General features: G+C 48.2%; 1 protein-coding gene across 7 annotated transcripts in view; it reads right to left on the bottom strand.

Annotated features, from left to right (window-relative positions):
• GRB10 (growth factor receptor bound protein 10) overlaps positions 1-23,634 on the bottom strand; it is a 222,400-nt gene that overhangs the window by 143,226 nt on the left and 55,540 nt on the right. For 6 of the 7 annotated variants that reach the window (XM_057550410.1, XM_057550415.1, XM_057550413.1 and 3 more), the window contains exon 3: positions 12,373-12,470. In XM_057550410.1, coding sequence (XP_057406393.1) covers positions 12,373-12,423 — 51 coding nt within the window. In that variant the 5' untranslated portion in view covers positions 12,424-12,470. Of the gene's footprint in view, positions 1-10,403; positions 10,495-12,372; positions 12,471-23,634 lie in introns of those variants that run through there. The other variant, XM_057550416.1, reaches the window with a different exon arrangement.

Here is a 23,634-nt window from a genome sequence, read left to right as displayed (position 1 = left end):
CCAGGAAAGAACCACCAGAAAGAAGCAGGCAGAACAAGCCCCGGAGCTCGCACAGGGCAGGACGAAGTCTGCATTCATAGCAGCCACATGGGAAACCTCCTTACACACGAGACGCTGAATCGAGTCCTCAGAAGGGTCTTGCCTTAATAGTGAGAGCAAATTAGGCCTAGACCTAAAGTTATTCTAGGCCCAGCTAACAAAGTTTAAAAGCAGGCTTCAAAAGGAGTAAACTGTTTCCAAGAAGCCTAACTGTTCCTGTAACAAATCTCCCAAATATTTAAAGGAATACCCACAAAAAGAAAAAGAAAAGAAAAAAAAGCCAGCACTCAGGCATGTAAAATTCACGTCTGGCATCCAATCAAAAACTGCCAGGCATGAAACGAAAATGTGACCCATAATGATAAGAGAAATCAACCAAGAGAAACAGACCTAGAAATGTCAAAGACAATAAAACGAGAAGACAGGTGTGTTAAAACAACTGGGATAAATATATTCCATGTGGGCTTCCCTGGTGGCGCAGTGGTTAAGAATCCGCCTGTCAACGCAGGCGACATGGGTTCGAGCCCTGGTCTGGGAAGATCCCACATGCCGCGGAGCAACTAAGCCCGTGCGCCACAACTACTGAGCCTGCGCGCCAGAGCCCGCGAGCCACAACTACTGAAGCCAGTGCACCTAGAGCCTGTGCTCTGCAACAAGAGAAGCCACTGCAATGAGAAGCCCACGCCGCAACGAAGAGTAGCCCCCGCTCGCCGCAACTAGAGAAAGCCCGCATGCAGCAACAAAGACCCAATGCAGCCAAAAATAAATAAATAAAATAAAATTATTAAAAAAAAAAAAAAAAAAAAATATATATATATATATATATATATATATATATATATATATATATATATATATATATATTTCATGTGTTCAGGAAGGGAAAGGAAAGCATGACCTGATAAGTAAAAAAAAATAAAAGATATACAATGACCAAACCCAATCTCTGGAGAGGAAAAATACGCCAGTGGGATCAACAGCAGATCAGACGCTGCCCCCCTTCCCCGCTCTCCCTCCATCCCCATGTCTGATCTCCAAGGACACACCGGGAAACTCCCTCCCACCAGGGCTGGGGTGGTCTGGGGTAGCAGAGCCCCCATGAAGATACAGCAATGGAAACCCAGAAATACTTCAGTGAAGGCCACGCAGCCACCCTTCAGCTCGGTGCCTAAGCCAGACACAAGAGGAAGCCTCAAACCCTTCCTAATCCACACTCTAACCAGCCCCCAGCCCGGCGCCCAGCCTCCTAACCCCACGTCCACCCACACTCTCCGTGTGGTCACAGCAGCGTCCGAACCCAGGCCGTGCCACGGCTCATCCTGAACCGCTGGCTCGGGGAGAAGCCAAGACGTGAGTCCTGCACATGTCACACCGCAGGATGGGAGACAGAGGACAAGCCCAGGGACCCCGAGACTGCGCCCTCAATCGTCGCACTGTGTCCCTAGTTCAGTCCAAGAACTTACTCCTTAAGAAGCAGGTTTCGTAAATGCATCAACACCCACTTCACTGGGACCCCAAAACGTAACACACCCACCCTGAGGATCAGCCCTGGAAACCCTGAAAGTAGAAACTGCCTTTCACAGCTCTCAGTACAAGAAAGCTTGCCAAACCAAAGAAAAGAAGCCTGCAATTAGTGATCAATGTCTTTAAGCTCATGGGGGAACGAGAGAATCCTCCCCAGGGTGACACAGTGACCAGGCCAGCAATCACAGTGCTTCAGAGGTGAGGGTGCCTGATCACTGGGTCACCTACGGATCAGAGAAATATAGCTGATCTTCAAAGAGACTCACCCATTCAACATAAACACAGCAAGCTTCTACTATAAGGCGGGCACATTAGTGCTTACAGCAAAGATCCTGTCCTCACAGTGTTTATATTTTGTCTGGAGAAAACAGATAGTAAGCACTAAACATACTATGAAATTTATTTATTTATAATTTAAGAGGGCGGGGCCATGGCATAATAAAAGAATAGCCTGCAGCAGGGTAAGCAGGAGAGGAAACTGCGATTTGAATAAAACTCGAGGGAGGACCTCACTCTCTGAAAAGGGGCCTCGAGCAAAGACTGGAGGCCGGATGGCCCAGGTGTTAAGGGCGATGTGGACCAAGGACCTCTGCCCAGGTACAGGTGGCAGCCTGGGCAAAGTGCGTCCAATATCTTCATCTTGATCGTGACCATCCTTAACAACCACAGTAGATGCCGGTTTCCCTGTGAAATAAACGTCAGATGCAGCTCCTTACGTTTACGTCATACTTTGGAAGTTTCTAACAATAATAATGATGTGTTTTTCCTAGGAGCTTATGCTCCTTTCACGGTTTTTTTAAATTTATTTTTTAAGCCTGGTCCCTTTCTCCTGAGTGGGCTCCCGGGCACCTGGAAGCAGCTGGTGGGGACAGCCTTCCCCTCCCCATCTCCAGCAGCCAGGGCAGGACTGAAAACCTTCACAGAACTTCCTACATCCCAGAAAGCCCAGGAGAACTCCCCAAAGGCTGAAGGCCAGAAAAAGAAATGTCAGATTTCTACCACCTTTCCAGAAAAACTAAAGCACAGTGACAGAAAATTCAGTAAGATCTTTCCTTAAAGATCAATTACAGGAGAATCTCATAGATGTTGATAATAATGGTAGCCTTCAATGATAGTAACTTCAAACACTTTTCTTTTGATTTCTGCCTAGTTAATAAAAAAATAATAATAATAATTTTTAAAGGACCAGTGGCCACATTCTCATGGTCTCCCTCGAACATGCATAAATATTTCGCGTGTTCTGGGGAAAGTGCCAAAGTGAGTGTTTACTGTATATGAAGGTCGTTGTTGGGTTAATAACTGCAGGGGAGGCCCAGCGAGCAGAGGACACTTTGCCCAAAGAGGAAAAAGTAGCCAGGAACAATACAAGGACCCAGGCAGGCCACTGTGAGACTCAGTACCAGCTAAATACGGCACCGAATAGAATTGAAACCTAGCTACTACTATAAAGACCAAACGCTTAAATAGGAAATTAGAGTCAAGAAGCTCGTGTTGAAATTACTCCATATGCTTTAATAAAAGGAGTAATTTTCAGGTTCCTCCTTCTCCAAAAATGTACCATTTATGAAAAACAGTTGCAACTGCCGAAGTTTCCGTCCATCGAAACATTTTCTGCGTGATCACAACCAGCCCCTGTCCTCCAGCTGCCCATCTAATGCACCTGCAGAAAGGATCCAGCTTATTCACGCCTTTGCAGCCGAGTGAACAGGAAGTTTCTCCAGCGCCCAGACCAGCCAAGAAGGTGTCACGTCACCCCATCACCTCCAAGACACATCCTGCTTCATCTCCAAATCTAACCAGTCGTTAAGAGGACCAGCGCGTGCACGACGGGCCATGATCAGATATTACAACACGGTGACAGGGCCCCGCCCGTGACCCCGTCTTCAGAGAGCACAGAAATCACCCCACAGGCTGGGTGCCTGCAGCCTTGGCCCCCGCACAAGCCGCTGTCCACCAAACAGGCCCACAAACAGGAGACAAGCACGGCCTCTGATCTGCGGCCCCGGGAAGGACACCCCTGGGGAGACAGGGGGAGCGGGGTCTCCCCACAACGGCCAGAGCACACTTTCGAACCCAGAGCCGAAGGCACGGGCAAGCCCTGGGCACCCCAGCTTCCAACAGGGCCATCCTGCTTCTGGGAAACGGGGCAGAGCCTCCACGCGGGCCGGGCACAGGTGAGACACAACTCAGGGCTGAGCGTGGAGGTCGCGTGGGCAGAAGGTGGCAGTGTGAATGAGGACAGCACAGCAGGTGGCGTTCAGGTCTGTGATGGGCAAACCACGACCCCCGTCCACCTCCCTTAGAAGGTCCAGCCACCTCTCCTGCAAAGAGGGAGCATTAACCTGAGACCCAGGGGCCCGCCTGGACATGTGCAGAAGGTAGGGTGTGGACAGGGGCCCCAACGGCCAGCAGCCGGACCCAGCAGGCCCGCCCAGGCCCCAAGGGATGATGCAGATGACAGTCAGAATGGGTGGGTGAGTGGCTGTGAACAGAAGCCAGGCCACCCCGACGACGCTGAGCAGCCCACCAGGAACCCAGGGCCTGAGTCACCATTCCACAAGCGGATCCTGCCCTCTCCCTGCCCCCGCTCTCACTCTGCTGGCCCCAAGCCCTGCCCCCGTGGCAGCAATGAAACCTTATCAGACAGAGCATTAAGTCCGGCCCCTTAATCGACTGATCGGCCTGCCGGCCGGCATCACACACCTACCCAGCCAAGCACAGGGCGCCCAGGAGAAGCCAAGAGACAGGATGGGGAAACCCGGCCCACAGGCCCCAGCCCGAGCTACCGGGTACCAGCCGCATGACATGGGAGTTACCAGCACCTGCAAGCCTTGGTCCCCCCTAAAAGAAACAGATGCCTAACCTACGCACGGTGCTTGCCATGGTATCAGATGCAGAACGGAACACACAGAAAGTACTCAATAAATACAGCTCTGTGATACTTCAGAAGAAGTCCAAGACCTCAAGCCCACACTCTTCCAGAAGTATTTAGTCGATACAAACAAAAGCATTCAGGATAGAGCAAGTCTGTCCCTCTCTAATAAAAAATGTATAGTTTTAAAATTTTCATGTATATGTACTTACTTGTAGTATGTCACTGATTCTAAGACACTCCCCCATTTTAACAATTTTGAAATTTAAACACTTTCCAACCGATCCACATTTAAGGATTATACGTGATAATCTTTATTTTGAATGAAAAGTTGTCATTAAAATTGACCCTTTATCCCATGGCACTTTAGGATCAAGGAAATTCAGTGAGTGTGAATCCCAGGACACAAACACAATGCTTCATCGCAAGGCTCTGAGGAGAGTGGGACCCATGCGGTCCCGACAATGTGAACCCTCACACCCTCCACAGATACAAACGTTAAGAAAAACACACCTGTGGGCTTCCCTGGTGGCGCAGTGGTTGAGAATCTGCCTGCCAATGCAGGGGACACGGGTTCGAGCCCTGGTCTGGGAAGATTACACATGCCGCGGAGCAACTAGGCCCGTGAGCCACAACTACTGAGCCTGCGCGTCTGGAGCCCGTGCTCCGCAACAAGAGAGGCCGCGATAGTGAGAGGCCCGCGCACCGCGATGAAGAGTGGCCCCCACTTGCCGCAACTGGAGAAAGCCCTCACACAGAAACGAAGACCCAACACAGCCAAAAAAATAATAAATAAATAAATAAATAATTTTTTTAAAAAACCCAAAAAACACACCTGTTACCTGGTAGGGGAAATGGCCTCGTCTGCCTTGCTATTCTCATCTGAAAAGGGGAGAACATGAAGGGTTGTGGGAAGATTCCTACTTAGGAAAATCCAAGTGAAGTCCTTGGCATGCCAACCAGCACATAGTTAGCGGCTTGGTTTTCTCACCTGTAAAATGGGTATTACAAAGGTATGAAGGTCCCACATCTGAGGGTTGGTGGAGGGTAAAATCAGAGAACCCAAGTGGAGGATCCAGAAGTGCTGAATCTTCTCCCCACTAGCCGGTCTCCACTGAGTGGTGAGCGACGGGTTTCATCAGGAAATGATGCGGGGTCCCCGCTGGTCCCCTCCCCCACCCCAAGCTCATGGCTGAGGCTGATGGTTTGTGTTTCCTCTGCTTGTCTGTCCCACCAGGGCTGGGAGTCTCTCAAGGCAGGGCTCCCTCCTCCTGCATCTTGATCCCAACATCCAGCCACGGTCGGCCCATCATTCCCAGAACACGAAGGGAATGAACAAATCAGCCACGTGACTCCCAGTGTTTAAAGAAAAGGGCGTTCAACTGATTCCACAAGTGACAGAAAATGTAAACTCATGTGCTGTTTCCTAACACGTCACTGACCATCCAGGAGTCTAATAAATAAAACCAATTGACTACAGTTTGTCACATCAGGGAGAAAATGTTTACCCAAACCAAGTATCATCTACTTTTTTTTTTTTTTTTTAATTTATTTTTGGCTGCATTGGGTCTTCGTTGCTGCTACATGGGCTTTCTCTAGTTGCGGTGAGCAGGGGCTACTCTTCGTTGCGGTGCGTGGGCTTCTCATTGCGGTGGCTTCTCTTGTTGCGGAGCACGGGCTCTAGGTGTGCGGGCTTCAGTAGTTGTGGCACATGGGCTCAGTAGTTGTGGCTTGCGGGCTCTAGAGTGCAGCTCAGTAGTTGTGGCACACGGGCTTAGTTACTCCGCGGCATGTGGGATCCTCCCGGGCCAGGGCTCGAACCCATGTCCCCTGCATTGGCAGGCGGATTCTTAACCCCTGCGCCACCAGGGAAGCCCTCTTTTTGAAGTGAATTTGCTACAGTGATTTCAAAGACTTGAAAAGATTATAACCTTGAAGTGACAGAGGCATCACAAAAAAATCACTTACAAATTCTACTGCTAAAAAAGAATCTACACTCTAACAAATCAGCAGCTCACGTCGTGTATCAAAATAACAGTTCCCATTTAATGAGGTTTGTTTATGTGCCAAGACAAGGCCAGGGGCTCTACATAAGTGACTTTCATTCTCACAGTGACATTGTAAGCAAGGCACGCACAGAGAACCTAAAAGGCATCCAGTCACAAAGAGCGTGTTGTCAACGCATTCATCAACTGCCAGCTTCACTGTGCAAAACATCTCTATTAAATAGTGGTTGTTACTAAATTCAGAAATAATCTTGAACGATTTGCAAAACCGCTTTAGGTGAAGGTCCTATTTATTGGAAGAGTCTCATAAAAGTAAGTGACGTCTCATAGTGAACAGACTTGTGGTTGCCAAGGGGGAAGGGGGTGGGGGAGGGATGGATTGGGAGTTTGGGGTTAGCAGATGCAAACTATTACATATAGAATGGATAAACAACAAGGTCCTACTGTACAGCACAGGGAACTATATTCAATATCCTGTGATAAACCATAATGGGAAAGAATATTAAAAAAAAAGAATGCATATATATGTATAACTGAGTCACTTTGCTGTACAGCAGAAATTAACTCAACATTGTAAGTCAACTACACTTCAATAAAAAGATAAACATAAAAATAAATAAGTGATGTCTCAACTGATCTTGGCATCCGTCTCCCCCTACCATGACAAGTGGGAGGAATTGTCCACAAATTTCTTGAAGAAAACGAAGTCCAATGAAAATGTCTCTTTGCCAAAGCATGGGTGAATAAGATGAGAAACAGAGAAGCCATAGGACGACTCTTTGGTTAAAAAGTAAATGATAGTGACCAACTTTGGGAATGGAATTCGATTCCAGAGAATGATCCCAAGTCCAGACCATAAGGGATGAGAGCATCCAGCTCCTTCAGACACTGCTGAGAGATGGAGGAACCAGATGTGAACCCAACCGAAGACCCAAAGCTGTGTGTGATTGGCAATCGAGGTCTCACGGGTGGGCTGAGTCTTGTCGCTGCCGTCCCCACGATGAGGGAGGAGAGAAGCGGACACAAGGAGGCCCACTTGGGCCTCTGTCCACCCAGAAGACTCACTGCACTAATAGATGTCCTAACGCAGGAGGTGGCCTGCAGAGGGCCAGACGCTGCTCAGCTCTGCTGGTGAGGCCCAAAAGCAGCCATAGACGAGATGTTAAGTGAAGGAACATGGCCGTGTTCCAATAAAACTTTATTTACAAAAGCAGGCAGGGGACGGATTTGGCCCACAGGCTGTGGTTTGCCAACCCCTGCCCTGCAAGAGAAGGCTCCTGGCCTGAAGGCTCAGGAATGCACAACTGAAATGGGGCCAAAGGAAGCAACCTGCAGAGACGTGGGGCCGAGACAGAATTCATGAAATTACAGATGGGGATGTAGGGGAAGAGGGGCTATCGCGGGAAGGCTGTTGTTTCACCTTGTACTGGCAAAGGGAGTTGCAGAAGGGCAGGATCACAAGGACAGTTTCTACGATGTTTGACTTCTAATACAAGCGGATGCATTTTCAAATCAGAAATCAGGAAAAAAAATTATAAAAGTAGAAATAAATATTTGGATTCAATATCTGAAGATTCGCCAGTAATCTTTTTTTTTTTTTCCCTCTATCAAACGTGGTTTTTATTCAACTGACAAGCACTTTTCTATAGCTGCACTTGTGGAACATCACGTGGCAAAAACAGGAGTTTTTTTCTGTAGACTTTTTTTTCCCTTATTAGAAATGAGACTGGTCCTAAAAATATAGGTAGAAATAAATTTAAATTCACAAAAAACTGCATTCATGAGCCTGAAGCTGAGGATGGGGCTGAGCCTCCGGCTGAAGCTGGGCCTGAGGCTGTTCTGAACCTTGACCCTTGATAGGAGATTCCAGGTGCCTAGACTGCACAGACCCAGGCTTAGTTTTCCGAGGTTGGCCTCGGGCCTGGGTAAGAGAGGTGGCAAAGGTGCTGAAGCCTGCTAACTCACCCTTCAGAGGGAAGGAGGCTGGGCTGGGTGTTGCCACTTTCAAGGAATCCGTTTCCTGCGTTATCACATCCTCAGGAACTAAGCTCCCCTCGGTTCCTTCCACAAAGATACCGGTCAAATAGGGCAACACCCAGGAGCGGTCCTAACCTAAGGAGACTGCCCTAAGCATCTGGGATGAGCGAAGCCGCTTTGTGTGAGAGAAGAGCTGACGCTTGCTGAGTTTTCCTTTCTGGCGCTCTAGCTCTGGGATGCTAGAAGCTGTGATATCAACCTCTCCATCACTTCGACCCCTACGGCCACAGACAGCAGCTGCAGTCTCCTCCTTTTCCTCCTCTTCCACGCCACTGGTCTCCTCCATGATCCGAGGAAGGCCACGCCTCCGCCCCAGGCCTTCCTCTGGCCCCTGAGCTCTACCTCAGGTCGCCCAGTTCGCTTGGCCAGAGCAGTTTTCAGTCTCCGGAGCCGGCCTTCAACAATCGACTTGTTTTTCCTGTAGCGGGACATACTCTCCAGACTCTTGTCAATCTCACCGATGCCGAGGGCAGAGCCACTGCACTCATGCACAAGGAAGGCCAGGACAGCGGCCTTCTCTTGGGGTGGCTAGGCTTGAAAAGGCTGGGTGTGCAGGCTGTCACCGAGGGCCGTCTCCTCTCCATACGCCATGAGGGGCCGCGCAGGATCTCAGACCCACTGTCTCTTGTCAGTGGGATCTCGGACACCTTCTCCCCCAAGATCTTTAAGGACTGACAGGAACCTTAACAACCTATCTCAAATTTCAAACCTACATTCAAGCATCTCATTTCTACATCACAGTTCAACACTTCACTCAAATGTCTGTACCTGAACTCATTTTTATTTTCTGGGTGTGTGTGTGTGCGTGTGTGTGTGTGTTTCTGAAGAATAGCGAATGTTATTTTATGTATAATAAAGAAACAAAATGTACCTCATAATAGGTGCATAATCAGAACCCTGGAGGATATGGCTAGGAAATAAGAATTTTCTGGACTTGAGAAAAATGACCCAGGGTCCAGGGCGGCCCGGTCACCGAGCCCCCGGTGTACCTGAGGGACCCGGTTCCGACAGGTCGAGTCAGATTCTGCAAGATGTGAGCCATGAAGAAACTTCTTGGTTCAGAGCTTTGGGGATTTTAGAACTGCAGACAGTGGGCTGTAGGCCTCTATTTACAAATCCCCAAAGACCTCTCCTTCCTAAGTGACTGAAATCCAGACCCCTCCCTGGCTCTTCAGGCCAGGTGTGCTGGCCTCTGGCCCCTGAAAAGGCTCTGCCCCAGCCCGGCCCGGGTGCTGCCCCCCAGCTCTGGGCACTCCCTCCAGGGGGGTCTCCCTGACTTCCTGGCCTCTCTCTCTCCCGCTGCTGGATTTTCTTTGCTTGAGAATCATGATCATTACTCACGATTATCTCATCTGCCAGTTTCCCCATGACCCTCCCCTACTAGGAGTCAGGAGCCCCAGGAAAGCAGCTGCTGGAGAAGAGCTGCCACCCAGCGCTCACACTGCAGGTGGCACCTGGCTGGCATTCAATCAACATCCAAGGAATTAAAGAGGAACTCCTTGGCGGTCCAGCGGTTAGGACTCCGCACTTTCACTGCTGAGGGCCCGGGTTCGAGCCCTGGTCGGAGAACTAAGATCCCACAAGCTGCACCGCACAGCCAAAAAGAAAAAAACAAAACAAAACAAAACAAACAGACAAACAAATAACAAAAAAAACAAGGAATTACAGGGAACGACGCTGGGTGGGCGATTAAGACCAGGCTGGCCCAGTGCCGGGTAACTTCCACACCCTTCTCCAAATCCCCGCGTCACCCTGACAACACCATGCACCCTTGTTCACCAGCAGGGACACTGAGGCATCCCATGGTTTCCCCCAAGACCACAGAACCATGACAATATCACAGTTTAAAGGAACAGCCTAAGTCAAACAGTGAAGTAGTTCACCCCCGCCTCCACCAGCACCCCCATCCCATGCCCCCCACCAACCTGCTGCCTCTGTCCCTGAAGCAGGAAGCAGGGTGATTAAATGCACAAAATCCTTCTGGTGCTTCTATGTCCAGAACAAACTCGACTGAGCAGCGACTCATTGACTGAACCCTAATCCAAGCCACAGCGATGAGTGAGCAGCTAGAATGAGAACATTATTTGTACGCTGACGATCTTACAAAGAAATTCTTCTCTCTAAAAACTTGGAGATGTATCTATTTGCTGTAACTGCAGATTACTCAAGACCGAACGCGTTGTAAATCATCCCATGTTCTGAGAAATTCTGGAACTGTCGGCTGATTTTTCCAGGAACAGAGGGTAAGAGCTGCCAAGCCCGCCTGCTGGACTCTCGCAGGAGTGCAACAGTGCCTGCAAAAGCCGCGGCACGGCATGACGGAGCCCTTCCTCCCGGGGTGACAGGCTGCGCTGGCAGGGCCCACCGTGGGTCCGCGGCCTCCTGGCTCCTGGGAAGAGCCTTGGGCAACTGGGACGGCGACTACACCTAACACGTCCGCGAAGCCAGGCACTGGCTACAGCTGGCACTCCTGTCATCCCTGCCTGGACCAGAGGAAATCTGAGATGCCAGTGGGTTGAGCTAAGAGGGCCTTGGGGTGGAACCTTCCCTACGTCCTATCTGGCCCTTACGGTTCACTCTGTGACCAGCAAAGAGGACGTTGCTCAGCTAACTTGCAGACACACTTCCCTGGGGAAGGTTTTGCCTGCAGTTCACTGATCCCATTTCCCTGGGAGCACCGGTGCCAAGTGTAAGGCTGGCAGGCTGGGGTGACAACCAGCCGAAGCTGAGCGGTCAAGTGAGAGCTGAACCCATGACCCATAGCGGCATCACGGAGCTTCAATCGACAGGGTGAGGCAACCTCGGCCTCTTTAAGACCCAGAGAACGATCACACAGGAGGCAGAGGGCAGGACCTGGAGAACGCTCACCCACTGAACAGGCTGGGGGCCACCAGCAAACTTCACGGCTCTGCGAAGGTTTTAGCCCCCTTGTCTCACTTGAAACTGACTGTGGCTTTGTCCCAAATCCAGTAATCACAGTGAATGCTACTCCTAATCTCCAGTCTTTCTTCCAAGACCTCTTTCTCTTTGACACCAAAAAAATTAAAAAGACACCTCTCTGCAGCCCCTATGCTATGGGCAAATTATCATCACTGCAGCTAAGCACAGACTTCACAGATGAAGGGAGAGAAAAGCAAGCTCAGAGAAGTGCAAATATCAGATCAAGGGACTTCAAAACGTAAGACTCCTGCTGGAAAAACAGAGGCCAAGGGAGAGGTGGCACTGAGAGACAGGTGGCACAAGTGCTTCACATGCTGAAGGGCTGAGAAGGAGGAACCAAGATTCACTTGTCAAATCCAAAGATCTAAGGATCAAACGTATCTGTCTACACCATAAAGCCAAAGTTCAAACAAAAACCTGCCACAGGAGATAAAGGACACTTACAGATGAAACTCGTCCAACAGCCCATGCAGAAGGGCTGCAGGTGAACCTGCGGTCCCACAAAGCCTGCCTGATGCTATCGGGGTGGGAAGGGCTCCACCTGTGACAGGAAGGTCAGCGCTGGGCCGAGGACCTTCTCCTTCCTACTTCCTCGCCCCAGAAGCTCACGCCTCTGCTTGAAATCCCAACATTCGCCACCCTTCCCACTCACCACCTGGAGTTTCAGGGCCCAGCGGGGGACAACACAGGGCCCGCTTCACTGCAGGGAAGTGTGCACTACGATGCAAATCTTGTAGAAAAGGAGGCTGCGGTCACAGTGATGAGCTCTTCCAAGCAAAGCAAGGAAGGCCGTGCGAAAGTGCCTGGTCTTGGCGCTGAAGGGCGTGTCCACAGCCCCCCGCTCAGCACTTCCTCCCTGACCTGCCAGTGATGGATGGTCAGGTTATGAGCTACATTTGTGCCCCGGCCCTTGGCCAGCACACTGCCACGTTCCGCTGCCACACTCACTCATACCTGGTAGTATGGATGGTGCAGAAAGGAATCTGGGCCGCCCGCTAAAGCCATCGGTTCCTTCCTGCCGTCTTCAAGTCGCGTGGACTGGGCCGCGGCACCTGGAACGAAGACAGACCGTGAGAAGCCCGGCCAGACGGAAAGCCCGCCGCTCACCGGCGGCTCACAGGCAGCGCGCCTGCACAGGTGACGCCGGACACCACTCGGATCCCGGGGGCGCCAGGGGGCCGGCACCAACTCCAGAACCTCGAGCAGCCACCTGCGGTCACAGGGCCCGTGGGGCAGAGGCACGCAGAGGGGTGAGGGGGACGGCCATCCACGGTGATTACCATCCTGAAGACTTTCCGAGACTTTGGGCGACACAGGCCGCCTGAGTCCAGAGAAGCACTGCGGGGTGCTGGGCCGCTGCCGGCGTCCTCTGAGCACCCGCCGTGTAAGTGCTGCCTCCGCCAGCCGCAGCCTAGAAGGGGCCACTGTCAGTGGACGTCGCACCGCCGCCTGCGGGCACCAGGCTGGGAACAACGCTCATGGGCAGGGCCTCTGGAACGGACGTTAAGACCCGCCGACTCCCAGGAGAGCCGGGGCGACGCCAGCTCCGTGGAGATGCACACTCGGCTGCTGCAAGGAGCCCCCGACAGGCCGGGCAGGGAGGTCCTGCCTTCCTCCTTAATCTCCTGGGGTACAACCACACACCTGATCTGTGCAAGACGGTCAGTGAGCGTTTCGGAGCCGACCCCAACACACCCCACCCCCGGCAAAATGCAGAGGACTGGGGCAGGGGTGGGGCGCACAGCATCCTGGTCCGGACCGGGGACCCAGCACCCCTTTGTTTCTGGACACAAAAAACGCCACGCCTGACACTCACAGACAAGAGACCACCTATGATGTGACCTTCTCCAAGAGATCTCTTTCCGCGAGGACAGGAGACTGTTAAGAGTCACACTCTGGACCGCAGAGGGGGGATTCCAGGCAGAGAAAGGAACCAGTGTCGTGGTCGTGAAGAGCCCCCTCGCCTGCTACACACACACACACACACACACACACACACACACACACACACACACACCGTTCCTCTCTCTCAGAAATCACCAGAATTAAGAACATTTTCAGGAACAGTGGCAACCGCCATTAACATTCTCTGTCATAATCCACCCCAGAGGCATCCTGGACCCTCGGCCCTGAACAATTCATAACTCCTGACCATGGGAGGCTTTCTCCAGCCTCTGCACCCACAGGCTTTGTTCTCAACTCCATCAGCAGCTAAGTCCTGCTACCCTGTAGGACTGAGCTCAGGGATCACCTGCTCCAGGAAGCCCCCCTGAATTGCCCCTCACCAATCACCACCACCCACGACAGCTCAGTCAGTGTCCACTCTGGGCTCCTGGGCCACATGCTGGGCTCACACCCGTCCTTCCATCTGCTCACTGGTAACAGAACTCTCTCCGTGGCAGCCCCTAGCCTCACTCTCAGGAAGCACCGGCGGAGAGACACTGCCTGGCTCTTCAGGGCCTGTGTCCACACAGGCAGGGTTCACAAAGGGGGCTCAGGGGGCCATCAGCATCACCCTGTCAGAGGGGGAGAAAACCAGACAGCAACAAGGGCCACCTGCCACGTCCAGGGCTACCTGGAGGGACACCCTCTGCCCCCACGGGGACAGGCAGGCGTCCAGTGTCCCCTCCAAGGGGACGGCTCACCCCCGAGGCTGCGTTTCAGTGAACAGTAACCCGAGCCTCGATGATGCGTGAACCGGGAAACAGAGCTGAGAAGTTGTTTCCCAATCTTACCCTCCGGGGCCTGTAAAGGCTTATTTCCCTGAAATAGCTTTACTATGAGAAAAATAAGAAAAATTGAGAAAATGGTTCACTTCTCCCAATGAAAGAATAGAAAACCCAGGAAAAAAGGAAGTGGAAGAAACACTACAGACAAGGACCTGCTCAGGACAAGACGAACCGATGCTGGTTCCAGCAGAACCAACGCTGCAGGGAACTAAATCCACAGGAGAGAAATTCCAGAAGCACCGCAAACAGCCCCCAGAGAGGATGAGCTAAAGCACAATAGCACAATGTGACGTGCAGGACGCAGAGGACAGACCGGGAAAGACCAGAAGTCATCACGGGACAGGGCTCCTCACATTTCAGACTTCTCCCTCAACTCACAAGCTCAGTTTTCTAGAACTCAGAAATAAAAGACTCAGAGAAGCTTCCCAGAGGAAAACTGAAAGACTTAGGTAGGGCATAAAATTAGGGATACTAATTCCACCAAACATGATGGCAAAAAAAAATCAAGGTCAGATCCAGTTATGGGCTGAACTGTGTCCCCCTCACCCCGCCCCAAACTCATATGTTGAAGCCCTAACCTCCAGGGCCTCAGAATGTGGCCATATTTGAAGGTAGGGTCTTTAAAGTGGTAATCAAGGCAAAATGAGCCATTACCGTGAGTCCTGATCCAACATAAGAGATGAGGACACAGACACACACAGAGGGACGACCACGTGAGGACCCGGGGAGAAGACGGCCATCCACACGCCCAGGAGAGAGGCCTCAGGAGGGACCAGCCCTGCCCACACCTTGACCTCAGACTTCCGGCCTCCAGGGCTATGAGAAAATAAATTTCTGTTGTTTAAGCCGCCCAGTCTATGATACTTTATTATGGGGGTCCTAGAAAACTAATACAGACCCAAAATTATTAAAACACTACCAAACTGTCCTCACAGCTAAAAGGAACAGAAGCATTTACTGTCACCCAGTTATGTCTTCTGCAAGGTCTCTGGGACTCTTTAAATCACCAGCACAGAAACACAAGGATGGCCCGCGAGAGGCCGCTGGGCTGGAGAGACCTGGCAATGGTAACAAGATGGCAGAGGTGCTTTGTCCCCCCCGGCAGGACGGGTGAGGCTGGTGGCCTCCCTGCCACCTCCTCAGGACCAACAGCCCCCAGGCCTTCAGACTGCTCCAGCCCTGAGGCCACTCGCCCCCGTGGCAGTTTCGTCTCCTGTGTCCGTCTATCCAGACTCTACCACCCAGCCCTTTAACCAGACACCAATGGGGGGTTGCTCCGAAGGCATTCTGTAGAAGTGGAAACATCTGCAGACGCTGGACTTGAAGCAAGTCCCCTCCACGTTGGGGGTGGGCCTCGTGCCATCCGCTGGAGGCCTTAAGAGCAAAGATGGAGGTTTCCTGGAGAAGAAGGAATCTGGCCTCGAGGCTGTAGCAAACTCCTGCCCCACGGATCCCAGACTTGCCGGCCTCACCCTCACTGGAGCCAATTCTGTAAAATAAATCTCCGAATACACACACGTAACACCCCAACCAATTGCTGTAAGATCCCAGGATCAGGCCACGATGCCCCCGTAGGCCTCCCCACCACAAACACATGGCCACGTGGGTCTGACGACTCTATGGGCCACTGCTCGGCGCCCGCCACGTCCTCCCCACCCCTCAGCCCTTTCAACAAACACTCCTCCTGCCTTCCGCCCTCACTGCAGCCGTGCTTTCCTGGGGGCGCTGTTTTTCTCCCCTTCACCGCACTCCCAATGGCCTGGGGGAGGGGTCGGTGTCCTCCGGGCCCCTCCTTTCTGCACAGAGGACAGCCCTCCTGGCCCCTAAGGACCCTCTCTGTGCCCCTCCCATCAGGCTGTCCCACGTCCCCACCTCCCCCGCTGTCACTGCCCTCTCCCCCCCTCACCCATGCATCCTGCTTGCCCTATCTCGCACGCCCTCAGGAACTCCTGGACGTAGTCGACATATGGAGACGTACTGTTATTTTCCTCTGGAAGCTGCAAACGTAATGGGGGTTAAGAGTGCCGAAAATATTTAAATGTGCCAGTTTTATCACCTAAATATCACCTATGAAAGTACTGGGTCGGCCAAAAAGTTTGTTCGGGTTTTTCTGATGTTACAGAAAAACCCGAACGAACTTTTCGGCTGACCCAATATTTGCCAGATGTGATTGCTTCCCAGCCAGAAAAATACATATCCCATAAGCCCTGCTGAGTAGGTTCTTTGGGAAAAGAAAACTATGGTTAGACACAGCAAAAGGTTTGGATTAATTGGTCTCTAATAAGATTAATCAAACCCAAAGCTAACATCACATTCAATGATGAAAGATGGAAAGCTTTTCCCTCTAAGATCACAAACAAGGAAGGTAAGGATGATCCTTTCACCACTTCTACTGAACAAAGTATACGAAGTTCTAGCCAGAAGAATCAAGCAAGAAAAAGAAATAAACAACATCCAAATGGGAAAAGAAGAACTAAAGTTATCTCTGTTCACAGATGACATGATCTTATCTGTAGAAAACCCTAAAATTTACAAACACACACACACACCCCCTAGAGCTAAATAAATAAATTCATCAAATCTATAGGATACAAAAGTCAACATGCAAAAATCAGGTGTGTTTCCAAACATTAACAATGAAAAATCTGTAAAAGAAATTAAGAAAACAACTCCATTCAAAATAGCATCAAAAATAATAATTAAGAATAAATTTAACCAAGGCAGCAAAAGACTTGTGCACCAATTACCAAATGTTGCTATAAGAACATAAATAAGCTATAAGGCAAACATTATGTATTCATGAGTTGAAATATTTAATATTGTTAAGATGATAATACTATCTAAAGCAATTTATAGATTCCATGTAATCCCTATCAAAGACCCACTGGCATTTTTTGCAGAAATCGATATAATGTTTCTAAAATTCATAAGGATTCTCATGGGACCCCAAATAGCCAAAAAATCTTGAAAAAGAAAAGCAAAGTTGGAGGACTGACATTTCTTGATTTCAGAACTTACTACAAGACTATGGTAATCAAGACAGTGTGATATTGGCATAAGGACAGACATAGACTAATGGAATAGAACAGAGAGCCCAGAAAGAAACCCTCACACATGGTGGACTGATTTTTAACAAAGGTCCCGAGACCATTCACTGGGCAACAGGACAGTCTTTTCGACAAGTGGCTCTGGGAAACTGGATATCCACATGCAAAAGAATAAAGCTGGACTCTTACTTTACCCTACAAACAAAAATTAATTAAAAATGGATTAAAGACCTAAATGTAGAGTTAAAACTATAAAACAAAAACAAACAAAAAAAAAAACTATAAAACATATGGAAAAATTTTCATGATATTGGATTTGACAATGATTTCCAGGATATGACACCAAAAACACAGGCAACAAAAGAGAAAAACATATAAACTGAACTTCATCAAACTTAAAAAAATTTGTGCATCAAAGGACACTCTCAAGAGAGTGAAAAAGACCCACAGAAAGGGACAAAATAGTTACAAATCATATATCTGATAAGGGATTAATAGCCAGAATAAATAAAGAGCTCCTGGGGGCTTCCCTGGTGGCGCAGTGGTTGAGAGTCTGCCTGCCAATGCAGGGGACACGGGTTCGAGCCCTGGTCTGGGAAGATCCCACATGCCGCGGAGCAACTAGGCCCGTGAGCCACAACTACTGAGCCTGCGCGTCTAGAGCCTGTGCTCTGCAACAACAGAGGCCACGATAGTGAGAGGCCCGCGCATCGCGATGAAGAGTGGCCCCCGCTTGCCACAACTAGAGAAAGCCCTCGCACAGAAACGAAGACCCACACAGCCAAAAATAAATAAATAAATCAATTAAAAAAAATCATTTAAAAAATAAAAAAATAAAAAAATAAAAAAAAAAAGAGCTCCTGCAACTCAACAACAAAAAAGCAAAGAACCAAATTCAAAAATGGGCAAAGGACTTGACACTTCTCCAAAGAAGATACACAGATGATCAACAAGCATGAGAAGATGCTCAATATCTCTAGTCGTTAGGGAAATGCAAATCAAATCACAATGAGATACCAGGAAAATAATAAGTATGGTGAGGATGTAGAGAAATTGGAACCCTTCTGCACTGCTGGTGAGAATGTAAAATGATGCAGCCTCTATAAAAAATGGCATGACAATTCCTCAAAGAATTAAACACAGAATTAACACAAGTTCCAGCAATTCTATTTCTAGGTATACACCCAAAAGAATCGGAAGCAAGAACTCAAACAAGTACCTGTATATGCATGTTCACAGTAGCACTGTTTACAATAGCCAAAAGGTGGAACTAAACCAAGTGTCCATTGAAGGATGAATGGATAAGTAACATGTACTATAAACAAACAAAAGACTATTATTCAGCCTTGAAAAGGAATGGAATTTTGATACACGCTGCAACATGGATGGACCTTAAAGACATTATGCTAAGTGAAATAAACCAATCACAAAAGGACAAATACTGTATGGTCTTACTTGTATGAGGTGCCTAGTTTAGAGACAAAAAGTAGAATGAAGGTTACCAGGGTCTGGGAGGTGGGGGGTTTGTTTAATGGGCACAGAATTTCCATTTGGGATGATGAAACAGTTCTGGAAATAGACAGCAGTGATGTTTACACAGCTTTATGAACGTACTTAATTCCACTGAGCTGCACACTTAAAATGGTTAAAATGGCAAATTTTATGTTTTGCATATTTTATCCCCATGTTTAAAAAAATTATTGATAAGTTGGCTATTCAGTGAGCTTCCTTTAATAAATTAACAGCTTTCACTAATTTTTATAATACAACCATGAAGAGTCAGCAGAATTTCTTAGGATACTAAAGCTCAGAGACGTATAAGGCAGTGATTCCAAATATAGCTCTTGTTTATTCAAGCTTTTCCATTTTGATGTATCTTGACCCTTTCTCAGTTCTGTGACTCTGTGTAACCCACCTGTCTAGGAGGTGAAATTGAACCCATCCATCAAGTCCTGCATAAAAATTATCTCATAATTTGTCACCCATACCTGACAGACTAAAAGCTCTATCATTATCCTGTTCTCATGGAGACTAAAAAGCCTGTACCCACTCTGGACAGAAAACCTCACTTCTTTTTTTTAATTGAAATATAGTTGATTTACAATATTGTGTTAACTTCTGCTGTACAGCAAAGTGACTCAGTTATACACATATATACATTCTTTCTCATATTCTTTTCCATTAGGGTTTATCACAGGATATTGAATATACTTTCCTGTGCTGTACAGTAGGACCTTGTTGTTTATCTGTGTTAACAGTTGGCATCTGCTAACCCCAAACTCCCAACCCATTCCCTCTCCCAGCCCCCTTCCCTGTAGCAACCACCGGTCTGTTCTCTATGTCTGTGAGTCTGAGGAAACCTTACTTCTAAATGCCCTACAACAGTACAGAGGTAATGATACACTGCGCTACTTTAAAGAGGTTAAATTTTAAATCATCGGTGGATTTAACAAAAATGGTGTGCTCCATACAGATACTGAGGAACAGTTTACAAAGCAGGTCAATATTGCAACTTTCCATCTACGATGATAAAAGGCATTCTCATTAACATGCGTAGAATGACGAAGAAATTGTACCAATCACTACTGTTTCTTTCATTCCTTTGATTCAAGGGGCTCATTGCTAAGTTCCGCTTGCTGTCTTGTTTCCATACATCCCTTTAATTCTGAAAGTTCAGTCCTCCTGTGCGTGAATTCTACTCTAAATAATGTATGTCCCATTTCGACTGAGTTTTGAACTTGTGATAAAGATTTAAATAATCTTCTTCATAAAGTTTGCTCTGTTTTCCTTATTGGACTGTAGTTCAGAAACACAGTTCAGGCAAAGTCAAAAGTTTGCTGATTCTAGAGTCAACATTTTTCTTAACACTGTCAATATTTACACTTCTGGACCCAGCAGCTGAACTTGAACATGCCTTTGTTCTTTTCATGTTTATGTGGGTTTTTTTTCACTTTAAGGGCAATGTGTACTAAATTAAAACGGTACAATTGTCATAAACTTGAAAAGTGCTGCACTCAACAACCCTTTTTCTGAAAAGTACGTGGGGCGTTCCTCCCTGGAGCTCTGCAGACTCAGGCTGACGCAGATGATGTGCTTATTCATGCCTTTCACATCACGACCAACTACAGATGACACTCATGGTGGATTTAAGCTGTTCAGCACTCCGCCTGCCGAGAAGGCTGACTGTGGTGGGCGCAGCGGGCGCCCGGGTGGGTCCCGCAGCCTCCCCGCGACCCCGGCTCAGCCAGTGCGAAGACCGCACGCAGCCCGCCCCAACCCTTCCCCTTCTGCTCTGTTCTCCTCGTTAAAGGTGCTTTTCGTGACCTACGGACTTGACTTCCAGGCACAACGATGGGTTGCAACCCACAGTGTGAAAACAGGGTCAGGCTGGGGCCTGCAGTCCGCGCCCAGCTCCAGGTTCACGGGCTGTCCTCCTGCAGCCTGGAGGCTGCTGCCCACTGGCCGCTCCATCCCCACACTGCCCCCTGCTTTCCAGGCACCTGCTCCAGACTGGCCCCTGTGCCCACCTCCATCTCCGACCCACTCCTAGAAAAACACGACGCCTCTGCTTAAGGCAGCCAGCCGCGCCCAGGACCCCCTGAATCCCAGACTGAGCGAATGGGCCCTTTCTGTCTTCAGGTAACCACACATCCAGAATGTGCATTTAATACTGCTGAGAAACTCCGCTCCATTTCCTCAGGAAATGTTCTCTGTGCTCCCCAGAGCGTCTGTTTCATTCTTTCTCTTCTCTCCCCGCAAACGCTGCCCCCCTTGCAGCACCCTCAGGTGCTCAGCACCCACACGCCTGCCTCTGCCGACCCTGCAGCACACGCTGGGAGCTTATGGCCCTGTCATCTCTGGCCATAGCCACAGCCAGCACTGGACATCAATCCAAGCTCACGGTGGGTAGTTACTAAACCCCTCCTCGTTCAAAATCTCAGCGTGGATGCCTGCCACACCCAGACAGCACATAGTAGGGCCTTAAGAAGAATCTGCCAACTAATAAGGCTAACCGGCATCACAGTATAATATACAATGTATAGTAAATAATGTATAACATATAATGTATAATAGCATAAAAGTAAATAGTACAACTGTTGGTGGACAGGTTAAAAAATAAAACTTAGTTTAAACATTAAATATTGTGGTCATTTCATAATAAACTTAAATAATTACACTGTACAACTTAAACTTACACAGTTTTGTATGTCAATTATATCTCAATAAAACTGGAAAAAATTAACAAAAAATTTTTAAAAGAAAAAAACAGAAGAATTAAAATCGAAAAGAGAAGTTTCAAATCTTAAAATGAATCCCTGTAGGATTTGTTAAAAAGAAATCTGTACCTTTCATAAAAGGCAGAGATCCTGCTCCTTACCAGGGAAAATATAACTGAGCAATGTTCACGATATTTTAAGATAATCACTTGCAGAATTGAAAGCAGAATACTTGCCTTTTCAATCATAATAAGAGGATAAAAATAAACTAGTAATACTTGAAACATCAAAGGGAAAATAGAAAAAAGGCAGATGAGGAAGCATTCAAAGCAGAAAAAACTGGTTCAGAAGACGGACGACGTGGAGCAATAAATGTCAACTGTCCAGTTCCCTTCTTCCGAAAATAATGTTCAAACATATTGCGACGTAAAACAAAATACCCAAAGCAAAGTGAAACAGAAAAGCTTTAAAAAGAGAGCTAGAAAAGGGAGAGACAGAGACAGAACAGGCAAAGATACAAGGACACACACTCAAACACAACAATAACAGTGGCGGCAATGATAGAAAAGTATCATTAAAACAAAGAAACACTAATCCACACAGATAAAAGTGTAATTAGTAACGAGCAAAAGCCGTATTAGGTCTTCACCCTCCAACTAACAGATCAACACTATACACGAATCTTGAATTATAAAAATGGATGCTATGCTTCAGTAAAAAGTTTACACTAGGGGCTTCCCTGGTGGCGCAGTGGTTGAGAATCTGCCTGCTAATGCAGGGGACACGGGTTCGAGCCCTGGTCTGGGAAGATCCCACATGCCACGGAGCAGCTGGGCCCGTGAGCCACAATTGCTGAGCCTGCGCGTCTGGAGCCTGTGCCCCGCGACGGGAGGGGCCGCGATAGAGAAAGGCCCGCGCACCGCGATGAAGAGCGGTCCCCGCACCGCGATGAAGAGTGGCCCCCGCTTGCCGCAACTGGAGAAAGCCCTCGCACGAACCGAAGACCCAACACAGCCAAAAATAAATAAATAAATAAATAAATAAATAAATAAGAAAATCCTTTAAAAAAAAAAAAAAAAAAAGTTTACACTAAAAGCAAACCAACCAACCAAAACCCCTAAGACCTCCAAGGAGAAACTGAGAAAAAGCGTTTGTTGTTGGACACTTGTGCTGATCACTGAGGGCAAAGGAAGGAATCAAACCGGGATAAAAAGAATGCACAACACCCTGCCATGATGAGACAGAATTAATGAATATGCATGAAAAGTGCACATGTGCAAATATTTACAAACACCTGTGAAATGATTTTAAAAGATACTAAGCCACAAAGAGTATCAGTGCATCTTGCTAACACATAAAGATCTCTGAGCTAAGAAACCCCTGTGCTGAGCCCCCTCCCCCCTGTGACATGAAGGCACAGACCCGATTCCACGGGTACCAGGGTGGACACAGGGACAGCCGGCCACCGTGCCAACCCGCCCTGAGCGAGAGCCAAACACAACACAGCTAGAAATTAAAAACGTATGTGTAAAGAGCAACAAGTCAGCCACTTGAAAATTAAAAACAAGCACTGGCCTAAATAGCTGGCCCGAGGAGAAAATTAATACAATAACCGTCTCTGGGCAGTTAGGTCAATGAGCACCATCCCTCGTGGAGAGACGTAGCACAAAGCAAGAGAAATGACAGGAGAACTAATAAGGCCATGACTCTTGCACCGTCTACAAAGGAAAAAAGAAATTATATAAACAATGTGAATCCAGCCTTGAACCAGAAGGAAGGAAATCTGGTCAAAAACAAACCAGAAAGCAAAACATAACAAAATTTATGAAAATCCAAGAAAGATAATAAAAGACAAAATTCTTAAAAATACAATTTAAAAACCCACCAATACACAAAATTTTAATTAAAAAAAGGAATATAATGATTTTTTTTTCATCATATGGTAATTTCATGGGCATTAGTAAAGAAAGAAATCTGGTAATTTCAATGAAATTATAACTTTCATGAGAAATATATACCGAAATAAGAATAAACTAAAAAATAAATCTTACGATCAAATTGAGTAAAACCCACCCTCCTTCCACCTATATATTTCCAACATAAAGAAAACCATGTACTTGTTTAGACCAGGCCCTGGGCTCACTGTGTCTATGGATTTGTGTGTGTATGATTCCCACTGTTTACAAGAGGAAATGAGGCAGGATGGTCAAGGTCCCAGGGCTA

The sequence above is a fragment of the Balaenoptera acutorostrata genome, chromosome 7 (assembly GCF_949987535.1).
Source record: "Balaenoptera acutorostrata chromosome 7, mBalAcu1.1, whole genome shotgun sequence".
NCBI lineage: Eukaryota > Metazoa > Chordata > Mammalia > Artiodactyla > Balaenopteridae > Balaenoptera > Balaenoptera acutorostrata.
The sequence above is the reverse complement of the archived record's forward strand: the minus strand, read 5'-3'. Positions and strand labels throughout refer to the sequence as shown.